Raw genomic sequence first — 16,610 nt, 5'->3', positions numbered from 1 at the left:
TATCACGGAGTATTTAATTTCCAGGAAGAAATTCAACTTTGACAACTAAGTATACTATATTTTTCTTGCTTAATACTTCATCACGTTGAACTTTTACAGGTTTTGTAGATTGTTTTTAATTTGTTTCCAAGCAGCAAGCATGGTACGGTGGATAATTTGGAATCTAATGCGTCAATAAAAAAATATGTTGTGTATACGTCTTGGTATGTTTTAAATCTTGAATGCGTAGCTATATGTGTTTTAGAACGTTAAATCTTGAAGAAGCTCTATGTTATTTCAGCAGAGCTTTTGTTGTTGTTTTTTTTCAAACAGAATTTAAAATTATATTTGGAATCTTTTAAATGCAAGGTTTAATCATACAAATGGAAATAAACGTTATATGGATGCAAGAAAAAGTCGTATTTTGAGGCTTTGAGGGCGTAAAAGCCCGATAAAAGCCTGAAAGATGAGAAAGGTATTTTTTTCCCTTGTGTTTAATTTTGTTTGCGTCCTTTCTTTTCTCAAAGTTCCTTTCCTACAACACTTTGTAGTATATAATTAATCATGGTTTTTTGAGATTCCAAATGAAGTAAATCAACGGCAAGCGTTAACTAATCTTAATTTAGTAATTAGCAAGAATTAATAATATTAAAATTTGTCATATGTGTATGGACATAGGTGAGGGTGTACATTTAATATAGAGAAGTGAAGTTGGCAGTGATAATGGGGCATTAAAGTATACAACCACTATTGGGCCCAAGCATAGTGAAAAGGAAAGAAAATGACATCTTTATAGGTGAGCATATGTCATCATACTCATTACTTATAGCCATGACGATAAGCTTTACCCAAACCCTTATATTTATTTATTTGTTTATTAATTTGGATCCATGACAATCCCACCTCAAATTAAAGAAGAGAGGATCGGAGTGTAGTAGTGTAGTGCTGCACAAATTGCACTACTCCGATCCCTTGCTTTTTTTCCTCACCTAGTAGCTACCCCTGTCAACTCATGATTGAGCACCAACGAACTCATTAGTCATTACTACTACTCTCATCTTTTATAAAAAGCTGGAGATTTTCGTGACTAAAACAGCTTTTTCCTACCAATCATTTTCTTATCCGTTATTGTCCAAACCTCAAAATCCCCTATATCTTCAGTTTCTTCCACTTCTACATACTGCTATCTATCTATACCTATCCTAACTATTTCAATAAAATATATAATACCATTATTATGCCGTTACTTGTGTAATTGAGTTTTTTTTTTTTTCTGCCCTGCATCCTGAGACTATGTGCGAATTATTCAGTTTATAATAATAACTTTGTTGTCTCTCTCTCTCTCTCTCTCAGCATGTATGTAAAATGTGAAATAGTTGACGCTTCTTGAAAGATTGCGTGTAAGAAACTCCTTTGCTCGTTTGCGTATAAGCCTTTGATTTATAGGTTGAATTAGGAAGCCAAGTATATATATATATATATATATATATATATATATATATAGTAGTACTAGTACTATCATCGTAACATTGATGTAGTGGTATTATTTAGCAGCTTATTATTATTCTAATTAATGACCTTAGAGCTTCCCATAAAAAAATGAGTATTATTCACTCACCGATAAGAACTTGACAAGTTATATAAGCCAATGGGTCCTAATATATTTTATTTTATTAGCTATTTTATGCATTGATCACATTTAATTTTGACATTGTTAAATTAATCGGTTAAATAAACGTGATTAGTGGTGGGTTTTAGTAAACGAAGATGAATTGATCTATATGCTACGAGGCTTAAAGGTAAGTTTATGTTTAAGGATATGTTTTAAGTTAGTATTTGGTCTTGGTAACATGAATTGAAGAAGCGAAGTCGCGCTTTCAGTTACATAAATATCTTGGTATATGATAATGATATATAAATGAGAAGATATATCTGTGTGCGTGCATGCTTTATTTGTGTACAAAAAAAATGAAAAATGAGAAAACCTGGTATTTGTTGTGAGGAGAAAGTGGAGCATGCTACCTAATCCGTAAGCTGCCTCTCACTACCCATAACAAATTAAAGAGCAAAAGTGATCCATTGATACAAATACATACTTAATTAATCCACTGAACTGAGAATAGGGTGTTAGCAAAAGTGGCATTATTATACAAGAAAGCGAAAGCAATTGGAGTTTGGAGAAAAAACAACCACCAACCAATGTGAGACCCCTGGAGTGGGGGGAAGAAGCAACAAATTAAATTAAAAGGGAATCTGTTATGTAGTGCTGATGCACAGTGATCACAATATAAGAGTAAATGTTAAATACTAGTCTTAAATTATTAAAATTTGAAATGAAAAATGGTAAGGACCGACCAACATTTTTAGTATAAAAGGTGAAGAATTGATTAATCTTATACTAGTAGCAAGTTAGAAAACTAATTTTTTTAATGGGTAATGCTAGGTAAACAAAAAAAACTGTCAGAATTTGTCTTATTTAGTATTCATTAATTGTCGCAACAATTAATGAATGCTAAATAAAGCAAGTTATGCCTGTTTTTGGTTTATTTTTCTTGGTTACCAAACATTTCCGTTTTTAATTTAATTTCACATGGTTTGCGCAATTTAATTGTTATTAGTTACCTATACTTTTCCTATTAGTTATATGTTACACAATTAGAAAGTAAATACAACTAATGCTTTAAATTAAAGGAGTGATAATAATTTATATAAAGAATGTCAAAAATCAATAAATAATAAAGAGAGATTATTTTAGTAGTGAGCAATGAAGAGGAGAAGAAAGGATTAATAATTAAATTAGTCTTGAAAGATAATGTATTTTTTAAATTCGTTCTTCAAAGATTTTTTTTTCAGTCAAATTGGTATTTTAAAGATTAATGAATTAATTATATTTGTCCTTTATTTACTCTATTCATAATTTTTGTTAATGATTGATAATGTAAAATGTTAAGTGATAGCATATATGACACATAACATATTCAATTAAACGTTGACTAAATATGTTTACGAAAATCTATCAATTTAGTCACTAGGTCAGTAAATGGAGGACAAATATGATTAAAAAACTCTTTTAAAAATAAATTTAAAAAATGTCTTATTTTTAAAAGACTAATTTAACAATTAACTTAAAAAAAATATATAATTTTAATATATTATATAAGAGAAACAAATATATAATTAAGATAGGACAATAATACGATTAATATAAATAATAATACATTTGATCGTAGTAGTAATATTTTATATTTTTAAAATTTAATTATTAAATTTAATATAATTTATTTTTAGTTTGGATATGTTTAATTTTAAATTACGTACATAGAATTTCAATCATGTTATTTTGATAATTTTTTAATAAAAAATGGTGGAATGAGTTTTTTATTTTTATTTTTATATTTTTGTGAAATACGTATACAAAAGATATGGAGTAAAAAAGATTCTCTGCATTGTGTCTATGAGACCCAGTTGAAATAAAAGTGATTTGATTGTATTGTACACTTATACTTGAACCAAGCACAGGAGTCAGTATTATTAACGGCTAATATTACAAAATTATAATAATAGCGGCATCTTTTAAATAAATACTTTGATATGTATATATACCGTATACGTAATTTAGGCTATACATATTGATAAATGGTAATAATATATATTAAAAAAATTGGCGTTATGAAGAATATCATGATAAGTTAGTAGTTTACAATGAATACGTATGTGATATGTTATGATAGGAGTAAAGGCTGATAATAATTTTTAGACATAAAAAGGGATGGAAGAGCTAAAGAGAAAAATAAACTAAGGTGGGAAGTTCATTAAAAAGATGAGACATTAAAAAGAAGAAGCATCCAACAATTTATTTATACTTGACACATAAAAAAAATTATATGTATATTAAAATTAATTATTATATATGTATGTATAATAAATATATCTAATTTAATTTATTTTTAATATATATTTTATATTAATAAGTAATTTGATGGTATAGTTAACATAGATGTGACATATAACACATCCTCTCTCGTCTTCCAGCTGCCGTTCCCAGCTTTGTTGCAAAATTGCAATTTTTAGGTGATGCTGACCCCTTTTGACATTGACATCTTCGATGCATCATGGGTCCCACAGCACATGCCTCTACCAATACAGGAATCAAATCTGGGACCCACTTCTACTTCTAGGGGACCACACCCCTACTTTCCATTTTTTAATTTCTTTGTTTTACCTTTCTCCTGCTACATTAACTTTCTCCATCCGGTACCCAGTAGACTAGTTTAAAACTAATATCCTAATTAAGAGAAAACTAATGGAAAATCAAGGATTCAAGACACATTAGCATGAATGGAATCTGTCCATGTTTTCCAGAGCCTATTAAGCTACACTCATAGCAGCAAGCACTCATATTATTAAGGATAACAACAAATTATTTAACGTAATCATACGGAAGCTGGGGCCCTATCCCACCAAGTTGGACTCAGTGGGCCCATTTCGGAATTGGTTTTTGGAATTCACCAAAGGGCATGGAAAAAGAAACAGTGTTCCCCGAGATAGCCACATCTCCATTTATTGGTTCCCCTGGAAATTCAATATTTCTTGGATATTATGGTAAAACTAAAATTATAATATTTTAAAATCAAATTAAAAAGATCATTAGTGATAAGTAGTGAAGCGGGAGGGATAGAGAGAGCAGAGGAGCATTGGGATCACCGTACACGTGTAGAATGAACAGGAAGAAGGAAGAGAGAACACGTACGAGTACGCACGATCACAAAAAGAGGGGATCGGAGCCATGTGCCACCCTGCAATCAGAGCGGGCTTTTCGAGTCTGCAGATGCTCAACCCGTACACGCACAATAAAATGCTCTTTTGTTTTCTTGTTTTCTTTTAACTACCTCCATATTAAATACTACTAAAATAATCAAAGACCATTTGCTTTTCCAGATGCAAATGCACCCTTACGTGTCCTCTTGCATCTTATTGGTTCTTCTTCACTTTTCCTTTCTTTTTCTTTTTCTCCTAATTAAACAATTCTTCCTATCATAATTTCTTTCCCCCTTTCAACTGTTTTAATTAACGCTTTGTTAATAAGAAACAAAAATAATAATCTACATTTTTAGGTTACCAAAATTACTGTAGGGTAAAATCTGCACTGCATGCATTGTCAGATACTACTACTACAGTACAATATTTTAGGTGACAGATTTTTATTTTTATATGAACTTTTTTTAACCTTTTATCACGGTGGTAAAAAGCTGCGGCTCCCAGCCGACACGTATTTTTGGGATCCAATCATGCGGCACATCTTTTTAGAGGAGGCTCTCTCTTTAATCATCCTTTGTCTTTTTCTTTTTTAGCATCGGATTTGGTTAAAGCAAGCTAAGGCCACAAACTCCCCCCTACTAGTCCTATTAATATGTCACATCACATCGTGTTACTCGCTCATGCTATGAGTAATTAATTGTTAAAAAATGTTAATGGAGGCATATCCTTATATGTAGGCTCCCCGAAATTCATGCATGCACATTGGATGGTGAACACAATGACATTCCTACTTACGCTAGCAAACATAGGAGTAAAATAGTCATTTTCATCTCCTACGCAAAATTCTTTAGTTTTTCATGCTCATACGGTGTTGTCTCGGATCTCCAATTTCCGACCATATCAGTACCAAAAATCAGATCATTCATCAGTTTCGTAGTTTCAGTGAATCAATTTCTAGAACCTCCCGTTACCTGCAATTTAGCTGGGTGTAATTTGTAGCATCAGTAATAAAACAAGAAAGAAAAGCTAAAGCAATACGGAAAGAAAGTTCAGTTTTTTTCCACTCAAATTAATTGTGCTAAAGATGAGTTAAATTTTAAAATAATTTTTTAGATGTACTGCTTGTATCGAAAAAAATTTAAGATTGTAATTGCATTATAAAGGTATCTGAAATTTAAAAAATTGCATTGCGTTGGTCTCTACCTCATTTTTGTTGAGTTGTTTGTCACACCGTCAGTGACTTGATTTAATCTTGATGAATAAAAAAATGTTTTATCCTTACAAAAAATATATGATTATTAAGTTTAAACGATATTGTTTCATAAAATATTTTGCGCCAAAATTAAAATAATGTCTTTTTGTCTACTGCAGTCTAAAAGAAATGTATCAAATCACTTATCGCATAAGGAATAACTTGACGGAAAGAGAATGGAAGATTAGTGTAATGTAATTTTTTTAATTTCGACCATGTTTAGAATTTCAAAGACATTTTCAGTGTAAGAGACTAAGACCAATTTAAAGCTTAATTCGTTATAGATTGTGACGGAACAATTGTTGTATATATTATGAAAAGTAATGATTATTTTTATACAACTATACTACCTGCGTAAGTGTGTATATATAAAAATTAGTTATTAATATAAAATATAAAATAAATATTAAAAATAAATTAATAATATATTTATTTATAAATACATTATAATTGATTTAATAATTAATTTTTTATTATTATAAATATATAAGGGTGTATAATAAAATGGAGATATTTATTAGTCAGTAATTATAAAATGACCACGGGTATGATTTTTTTATGGCAATTATTGTTTCCGTATTGTCATGGGTTCCAAATTAAAATTATAGTATAAGTCATATATTATTATATAATAAATTCAACTCCACGCATATTTAATATAAGAAATAAATTTTTTATATATTTTATTTTTTATGTTATTTAGATAATTAACTTATGTATCATTTTTTATAGGATTATAAAATTTGAGACATATCTGTGTAATTTTATAACATATTTAATATATATTTTAAACGATTATTTTATTAAAATTAAATAAATTTTAATTATGTATTGAATTATAATACATAAAAAGTAGTTTATTTTCTAAATTTTAAAATAAAATATCAAAATAATTATCATTTCCTTTAAAATAAAATATATCTTATAAAAAAGTTTTTAGCTATTTCAATAAATTTTAATTATTAATTTTATATATATCTTTTATAATTAAAATTAACAATTAAAAATAATTGAAACACTAGTGTGTCCATCTACTTGAAAGTTTTCCTATCTTATAACGGTGGTTTTCGTTTTCACTTTTCAGCGTGTATGTAGCGTGTGAGCAGCTCATGGAATCTTCTTTCACATACTTGATGTGTTCAAAGCAGGTGACGAAGGATGTTTATTCCTCGCATTCATCATTTCATGGGGGGTTTCAACTTTCTAGTGATTGGGTGGGGCACATGGAAAGGTTAAAGATAAAAAGGAAAATAAAATGTACATATCCTTTCGGACATTTATCGGCTTATATGTTTTCAATTTACGGGTACATAGTTAAATAGGACATCAAAGTTTACTCTATATACAACAAAAACAATTATTTTTACTCATAAATATTTAAAACTTTGATAAATTATTTTTAAAAATATAAAATTAATATTATACTCATAAAAAATAATTTTTTTTTTTTACAAAAATTCACAATCTTAAATTTTAATTAACTTCATTAAAAATAATTCAAAATACTTATTCTATTCCCACTATCATCTTCTTTGCACCCTTTTCTCTTCTCATGAATTCAGAGTTTACGATCTCCATCGTCAAAGTGATTATTTTCAACCTTTCATCATCATTCTACATCCCCAATTTTAACTTTTCCTTACTAACTTAGCCACCACCTCCTCTTTCACCTCCAACTTCACCACCGCTGCCTCAGAAAAGTATCTGCAGAGCTGCAACCACCTCCTCCGCCGCTCCTCCACCGCAGCTACTGAAGCATTCATTGTCTTTTTCTTCTTCTTGGGCGCGACTGGTGGGTGGTCCGACTCGATCCGCAGCGGTGCTGGAACGGAGCTCCATGGTATAGGTTTGTTGAACTTTGTGTCGTCCATGTACCCACTAACACTAGAGTCGATTATACCCATCTTTTTAGGATTGAAAACCTTTTTCTTTCATTTGGTGTTGAATTTCTTAATTGCTTCCTCTAATCAATTAGAGCAGTGAATCTTAATTAATTATGACTGAAAAATAATAGAATTTCTAACTACATTTTTGTTCAACAAGTTGTCAATTACAAATCTGAAAATTATGGAGGGATTAATTGATTAATTTGTGTTAATAAAATAATCACTAATATTAATATGTATGTGGGTAAATGTGGTTAGGAGAAACATGCTAGTTTGTTTGTTTGATATGGAGCTTGACTACAGAATAAATTGACATGAATGTGTCTTAGTCTCTGGTGGAGCCGGCAGCACTTTTCTTGAGGTGGCGATGGTGAAGTTACTAAGTTAGTGAGGAAAAATTGAAATTGAGGAAGGAGAAGAATGAGGAATTTTGGTGGTGGGTGAGTAGCGGTGCAGTGGTGGATGAGAGTGGCGGTGATGCATTGGGGAGGAATAGTGTTGATGGAGATGGTGAACTGAAGAAGAGTGGGGAGGGGGGAGGAAGGTGGTCGAGGAAATGACAAGGGTAGAATAGATATTTTGGATTATTTTTTTAATGAAATCAATTAAAATTTGAGATTTGAGGATTTTTGTCAAAGAAAAGTTATTTTTAATTTTGTATTAAAATTTTGTCAATATTTTAAATATTTGTGAATAATTTAAATGATTAATCGTTTTACGTCAGTAATTTTATTTTAAGATAAATATTCATGTGAAATTATTTTTATATAAAAGTGATAATTAAAAATTATTAAATAATTTAATATATTTAATTAAATACTTATTTAATAATTTTTAAATATTAATTTCATCTCAAAATACCAGTAAATTTTCACTTGATTTTAACTGTTTTTCTTATAAAAAAGAGAATAAAAGCATATTAATCAGTTAATTTTTTTATTAGTAGAAATTTGGATATAGCTAATTTCATATAAAATTTATAATTAAAAATTGTTAAATAATCTGATATATTACTAAATTATCATATAATAATTTTCAATTTGTACCTAAATTTTCGCCTTTCTTGTTTCTCATGGTTTTTGTATAGAGGCTGGTCACCAACTAACACTGTGGCATCCCTGCGCTGGATGTGGTGTTGCAAATTGCAATGCCTGGATATTTTTTTTTCGTTATTTTGTTCGTGCAATTGTGGCGCTGCAATGTTAGGACTAGCGCATTGTGACGGCATTTTTTTCAGAAAAATAAATTTGGACTCGTAGTTTTAAAATATCAGAAGTGCAATTCTTAAATTTTGTATATACAGCGACACAGGAAAAATTGAGAAATACTGTTGCAACACTAGTTTTTGTGTCGTTGCGCCACAATGCTGAGAATGAAAAAACAAATTTAATTAATCTTTGGCGAAATAAAAATTGGCACCTTAATACATTGTAAGTAAAAGTACTTAGCCAATGATTCACTGACTAAGATTTTTAAATAGAAATGTGATGAAAATTACATTGTATTGAAATGAGGGATTATTAGGTCAATTTATCTCTCATACGACTTGGTGAAACTTAAAATTCGTTTTTTGAGGCAGCGCAGTTTAACTGGCATTTACTTTCAATTGGTCAAGTGTACGTTTGTGATACATTTTAGTTTGTTTACACAAGTCCGGTGTCACCCATTATATTGAGAAGACTGTAGGCTGTCGGCTGTAGCCGCCATTCTCTCTTTCCAATATTTGGTTCTCAGATCAAGGGTGTATATAAAAAATGTTGTTGAAGTTAATTAAGAGCGGCGGTGTTTTAAGCTACCTAAACCACACATTCTATTTTGAACTAATTTTGCATGTGTTGGTAGGAGATATGTCTGTGGAAAACTAATGCTATAGGTTGAAGAAATTAAAATTCCTAAATAACTTATCTTTTATGCCCAAGTCTGTTATTTTTTGTCTGTGGCCTTACAGGGACTTGTATGCCAAAAAAGTTCACCCGCAAATAGAGAGTATTTTCATAGTGCTTATTGATTAAAATGGAAATAATCTACCCTTTTTTATACATCCTGTGTCATTGACCACCAGTCTCCCTTTGATCACCAAAGTGAACCTTCTTAATAAGCCAGTTGGGGTAGCTAGTATGAAAGATGAAAACAAATTAAAGGGAAAAAAGGTTAGGGCGAACAAGTTATTTAAAAATAGATAGCAGTAAAGAAAATAAAGGTTTCAGGGAGGGGATGCAATTAAGGGGCTATTTTAGTTTTAGGACAGCAATTTTTGTAGCCATGTTCCAAAAATTTTTACAGCATGATTTCATTACGACATTACGACCTAATCATTATTCCATTCATAAATTAATTACCCCCTTTTCTACCTCCCTAGCTTTCCCGCACGGCTGAGACAGTGAGACTCATTCCTCATTATTACCATATTACCCTTCTCTCTCATTCGTGCCGCCACCATCTTCCACCATTTTCATCTTTTCTTTATACATACATCATCTTACATCTCTTATTTCTCTCAGTTCCTTCCCCTTCAACTCCACTCTTCCGAACAGTACCACTGAAGGGTTGGTGCTTGTTCATCGGAGAAGAAATTGCACGTCTCATCTGCACTGAAGAAGTTGTGCTCCTCCATCTTCACGTACTGTGTCGCCTGGTACGCCTTCTGGAACTGAAAGCAGCTCATGGATGATGGCGACTCGTCATGCTGAGACATCAAAAGGTTCGAACTTTGCAGAACCCCACCACCACACGAAGACATCGCTGCGTTGTTCATGGGGCTACAGCTGCTGTTGTTATTCTCTTCGTTCAAGATGGCACTTGAATCGCTATCTGAAGAACCGTCTTTCAAGTCCCCACAAGGGAACAGCGATATCGATGCTGCTCCTCCCACACCATCACCGCCCTCACCGTCGCCCTTGTTGAAGCAATCGTAGCTCAGGTCCTTGTTGGAGTCCGATCCAGCAATGGCGGCAGCGGTTTCAAGATCGCAAGGGTTCTCCTCCGAGTCTTGCAGCGTTGTTATCATCTCCACTTGTTCCTTCTTCACCGAAGCATCGCTTTCGGTGCGTTCGTCTTGCATCCTTGATTTCAATCCCTTAATCTGCATCAAGGTTAAGTGTGATTATTATATGCTACTATTGGTGATAAATAATGTTTGGCCATAATCGACGTTGGTGGGTACCTCTTTATGCAAGGCTTGGTTGTCTTGTTGGAGTTTTTCGAAGTTGAGTTTAAGAGCTTCGTAATTGGCTTTGAGAACGCCGTAGTCTCTTTCTAACTGCTTGGTTTTCCACCTGGCTCTGCGGTTTTGGAACCAAACGGCAACTTGTCTTGGCTGCAAGCCCAGTTCTTGTGCCAGCTTCACCTTTCTGTCCGGTTCCAGCTTGTTCTCAACCTCGAAGTTCTTCTCCAAAGCCTTCACTTGTTCCACGCTTAAGCGCCGTTTCTTCTCGCCGTGGTGCCCCGATTCTTCGATGCAACCGTCTTCGTCCAGTCCATCCAACATCGATTGGAACTCCCTTCCGTACACCTGCTGTTTGTTCCTTGGACTGTGTTCTTCTGTTGTTGATGATGGACAAATTGTCATGAGAGCGCCCAAAGAATCATCGGAGCTGCTAAGTCTCTTCATGATGAGTTGTGTACTTAGGAAAAGCACGGATCTTTAGAATTAGACCGATCAAGGTGTTTCTTTCTTTTTAAGATTATGATGATGGATGATCCCTTTTATTTTCTTTTAGCAGTCAAATGTATGTATATTAAGATGGCAGAGAAGATGAGATTATAGAGGAGAAAAAGGGATCTTTATGTTATATTTACTTAAAGGGTGCCATTGAAGAGGAATTGTAGTGTCTCAAAGAGAGCCACAAGTGTAAGAAGCAGCTACTATACGAGAAGCTATCTTCATAAACACCAAAGTAGTTGTCCTTCTTTCTTGCCACTTCTACTTCTCCCTCTTCATCACCCATCAACCCCACATACACACAAGCACAAGTAATTTAATTCATACAGAAACACGAGTGAGGAATGATCTTAAATTCAGAGTGCACCCTGGTCTCTCTCTACCATCATTACAACAATCAAATTTTGATGGGCTAGAAAGGAACACAAGATAGAAGATTACAGAGAAGAAGTGAGGAAGAGAAGGAGAGAGAGAGAGGGGTGAACAAGTTCAGAGCCCGGGTGAGTTGTGAGTTTCAGTGTCTTTAAATAAAGCAAACCATAGGGATGGGTTAAAGTCTGACTACTGGGGTTAGGTGCCTCATACTCGGGTTGGCTCCTCTCTGAATATGAAAATGAAATGAAAACTCAAATTCAATGCAAATGCAACTTTACTGCTATACACGGTTGCCGGTTGCTCCTCCTATTTTTATTTTCGTGTACAACTGTACATAGTGACACTTGGCTTTAGGACTGGCGCGCCTTCCCTTTCAGCTCTCTTTAAGCCGATTAACCAACATTTCTCTTTCCTCACACTCTCCGTTCAAGCCGGTGCACTCATATTTTTTTTTTTAAATTGAGGGAGGGATTAAATTAAAAGAGGAAGTATAGGAATCAATAGAGTATCTGTACAATGTGTATAATAGGAGTTTAGAAATATTTGATTCAGTATGATATCATATGTTTATTATTCTTGATATTCTAATGATTATTCTGTATAGTATAGGTGTATTGTGTTTGAGAAATTAGTATTATTTTACTCTAGATATTATTTTTTAACTTATATTGTGCTAAATAAATAGCCTATTGTATATATTATACAAATATTCCACTGGCTCTCTAACGGAATTTAAATTAAAATTAGAGTAAAAATAACCAGCTATTTTCGACTAAATTTTTTAGTTATTAGATATTATTCGGTGTTTTTCACGATTATTTTTTAATTGACATGTTTCCAAAAGATCTGGTTGGGAGAATGGTATAAGACATAGTTGTGAAGTGTATAGGTGTTTTATACAATTGTGGTGTTAGGACCGTTCGATTTTTGAGAACACAAATTGAACCTTTGGATTTGTGTTTTAAAATTTAAAAAAATTTGAAAGACACAAATCGAATTTTTAATGTTTTAAACGCAAATCAAAGAATCCGATTATCAGTAGGCTTAATTTTTTACAAAAAAATTAGATAATCCAATTTTTTTATCCCTTATCTTAGAAAAAGCTGTCCCACATTTATGTCTAACACTCATATTTTCATATCCAAAAAAAATGTACCCGTGTTTTACATGCATCTGAAAATTTTTTTCTTTAATTTAAATACAATCTGTTAGTGATGTTTTGTCAGAAAAAGATTTTAAAAAATGAGTAACATGTTAGAAAAGTGTAATTTACTAGTAACATTTTGTAAATTTGATTGCATCCTACAACGGCTTAACACAAATTTTTTGGGCAACTTTCGGGATTACCCCCCTTTGGTCAAATATTTTAAGAAAAAGTTCGTTATTTTCGTAGTAAGAAAAAATACATGAAGGTGTAGCAGGTAGTTTTAAATCAAATCAATTCTAAAAAAAATAAAAATAAATGACACTGCTAGTCTTAATCTTCCTTTAAGAGTACGTACCCAGCATATCGGTATGTTTAATTTCCAGGTGCATACATTGCCGGAACTTGGTAGGACTTGAGGTGGCAGCTATTTTATCAAAGGTTATAATAGTTTTATTTGTCATAGCCAAATTACCCTGCTCCCCTAAGTTTTTCTCCATCATCCGTCACTGGGTGCCTGCCAAGTTATCTTTTTTGAAACCATGAAAACATAAAACATGTATTGAATACAATCTTATATATCTTTTAGAAATAAAGAATAAAATAGTAATATAATTATTATTGTTATTAGTTCTAAATTCTAAAATAATTTATCATGCAAATGTGTTGATATCTAGATATCAAACTTAAATAAGCTTAATAACATCTATCTTCGGAAAAAGGGTAACATGTAGAAAATATTTAGGTTTACAAGGCTTTTTTTTGAAAAATCAACCAAGTAATCTTTTAAATTACTATAATTATCTTTCTTTTTCTTCACGTTTGTTCTCATCCCAAGTAAGAACTAGAAGAAGTGTTTGTTTGGGCGTCATTATTTTGATAAAAAAGATCTTTTTTTATCAAAAAAAGATATTTTTTATTTTTTAGTTTGTTTGGCAAATTTTTAGTAATAAAAGTAAAAGCACTAGAAAAATAAAAAAAAAAAACATATTTTTTGAGAAACTATAATTTACATCTTTTTTTAAAAAAAATAATTTTTATATAATAAATAAACAAAAAAATATTTTTATATTGTTATACTCAAATATAATTGATAAATAAAAAAATTTTTTATATGAGATACTCAAATATAAAATTACTTTTACCATTTTTATAAAATCTTTTAAAAAAAAATCGAATACAAGATATTTTCTTAAAAATTAACCCAATAGGATCTATATAGACACATAGACCCATGGATCCATACATCTCGATCGAAAAAGAATCAATGGAAAAAGAATCACAAGCCTAAACATAGCGCGAAAGATTTTTTGGTTTCGATTAAATATAACAATTAGTTGAACTTCAATTCAAGTAATCATACGTCTTCTTTGCTATATTGATTTTCGCATCAAATGCGAATTCAAAGTTCAACCCCATCTGCAATCGCTTGAGCTTGCAAGTAAAGCCAAGTTTTTAATTCAACGCACAATGAATCGTCATCAGATTCACCATATGAGAAATAAAGGGTAAAAAATTAAAATACACCATTTGATGTGTTCTGAACCCTAGTATAGCTAGCTACCCAACTAACGTATTAGACTTTTAAGCCATAATCAAATTTCCCCAAATTAAATCGAACTGCATGTTGTCTAGCTAATTGAACTAGCTTCCTCGGTAAAAGTCTAAAATTCTTATCACGTATTACTATCGATCATGGTAACTGGTCCAGCCTGGAGACATTGCTAGTCACAGCCGAAATTTCTAGTGCTGAAGGAACCACCCTCGTTTGACTTTGGATCCTCTATAAATCGTAGCATCCTCTTATCAACTGTGACTTTGAAAACCTTATACTCTAATTACTAATTACTTATCAAGAAGGTTGTCTAATTTTAAATCGTAATAACTTAATTGTTGGAATAGATATCTTGTCCTATCTGAGTTGTATTAAAAAAGATGTTCTTCTTCTTCTTCCACATTGCTGCCGATCTTAATTGACTAATCTTCACGAACTAACTTGTACCCATTGTCAAATGTATATTATTATACTCGTTAAAACAGATCTCTAGTAATAATATGTATGTTATAGGTTAGTAGGCATATCATTTTTTTATGATAAATAATGTTCTTTCAAGTGAATTTACTTTCAAAATGGCAAGTAAGCACCTTCAAGAAGGATTCGTTGGATTGATAAATTCAACCCTTGAGTTTCAAGTGTTGAAGAAAAAGAGTTATCTATAACATGAACCTTTGGTATTTAGCAATAATGTAATCCACAATGGGCACCAATGTTTTTGCATGATCAGCCTTATTCTGTTTAAGGTTGAGCTTATCTCTGTTTAATTTTTAGTGTATAAAATAGATAAGGTATATATCGATTTTAAGAAAAACAACAACGATAAACACTCATAAAGATATAATCGATGTTCAAATTAGTAAAAATAAAAAATAAGTATAATATTATTTAGAATAAATAACGTATTTTTTAAATGCTTAAAAATTAGTATTTATAAAATATTATCTCTTCGTAATGATTTTTGGTGGAATTCAGATGCAGTCGACTTCAGGTAAAGTTGATAGTTGAGAGTCGTTAGATGATTTGACTAAATTTTTATCTAATAATTTTCAATTATCAACTTTACATAAAATCGACTGCACCTGTATTTTCACAAAGAATTTTAGATGGAGAATTGTTGTGTAGGAGTGGGCGGTGATCGGAGAAGAAGTAAGCAGGGATGAGAGGGAAGTGATGCATGGACAAGTGTCTGCAATTGGCAGGGGCTTTGATAGCAGTTACCGACCACTCCAGTGAGAGAGAGGGTAAAGGTAGGGGTAGGGGTATGGCCATCACAATCACTGACCCCACTCCCTTTCGCAACAAAACAAATCCTCAAAGACAATTTTGTGGCTTCTTTTCTTTTAATGGGCCCTCTTTTTGTTTCAATTGCAACAACACGTGTGAAGCGGCCCTCATTCATCAATTCATCAACCCCACCTCTTCCCCACCAATTTATTCATATCTCTTATCTAAATCCTTCTCATTTTTTAGATCAATACTTTTTTTATCACTCTATGTACTGAAGAAAGCACATACGTTTGTCCAAGATGGGACTTGAGAGGAATACAATGTTACTTAAAACTGTACTCAATAGCACAGTTAAAGCTCATAATTGCTCTCATAAAATGTGAAAACATCTAGAAAACGTGGCAAAATAATAAAATCCTGGTTAGGTAGCAGGATCATTTCATATATCCAAAACGAAACTAGCAATCTGATAAGGAGGCACTAACATGTAACTAACTAACTAACTAACAGAAGATGAAATGTGTCAGAGCAATATGCATGGATATGCATAGTTTTGCAGCATTCTCTGTCTCACATGCAAACATTTGAGGTTGCGGGTACTGAGGGGATTCAAGAATGATGATCAATTGAAGAAGGCCATGTTATGTTGGGGGAACAGACATGTCTCAATCGTAGACAGCTATAATAAGGGAAGAGTCTCCACTCCCCACTTCACAAATCACAACCTTGTTCTTCTTCTGCTTGTGGACCTATCATTTTATGGAAAAACA

The 16,610-nt window shown here is 32.0% G+C and overlaps 1 protein-coding gene across 1 annotated transcript; it reads right to left on the bottom strand.

The window, feature by feature from the left end:
* Positions 1 to 10,026: 10,026 nt before the first annotated feature.
* Positions 10,027 to 12,046, bottom strand: LOC130968242 (homeobox-leucine zipper protein ATHB-6-like). The gene is made up of 2 exons (XM_057893417.1): positions 11,039 to 12,046; positions 10,027 to 10,957 (listed from the first exon to the last, which is right to left on the bottom strand). The coding sequence occupies exons 1-2, from the start codon at positions 11,483 to 11,485 to the stop codon at positions 10,388 to 10,390; spliced, it is 1,017 nt and encodes a 338-aa protein (XP_057749400.1). The 5' UTR covers positions 11,486 to 12,046; the 3' UTR covers positions 10,027 to 10,387.
* Between the last annotated feature and the right edge of the window lie 4,564 nt (positions 12,047 to 16,610).

The sequence above is a fragment of the Arachis stenosperma genome, chromosome 3 (genome assembly GCF_014773155.1).
Source record: "Arachis stenosperma cultivar V10309 chromosome 3, arast.V10309.gnm1.PFL2, whole genome shotgun sequence".
Classification (NCBI taxonomy): domain Eukaryota; kingdom Viridiplantae; phylum Streptophyta; class Magnoliopsida; order Fabales; family Fabaceae; genus Arachis; species Arachis stenosperma.
Note: the sequence above shows the minus strand (reverse complement) of the source record. Positions and strands in the feature narration are given on the sequence as shown.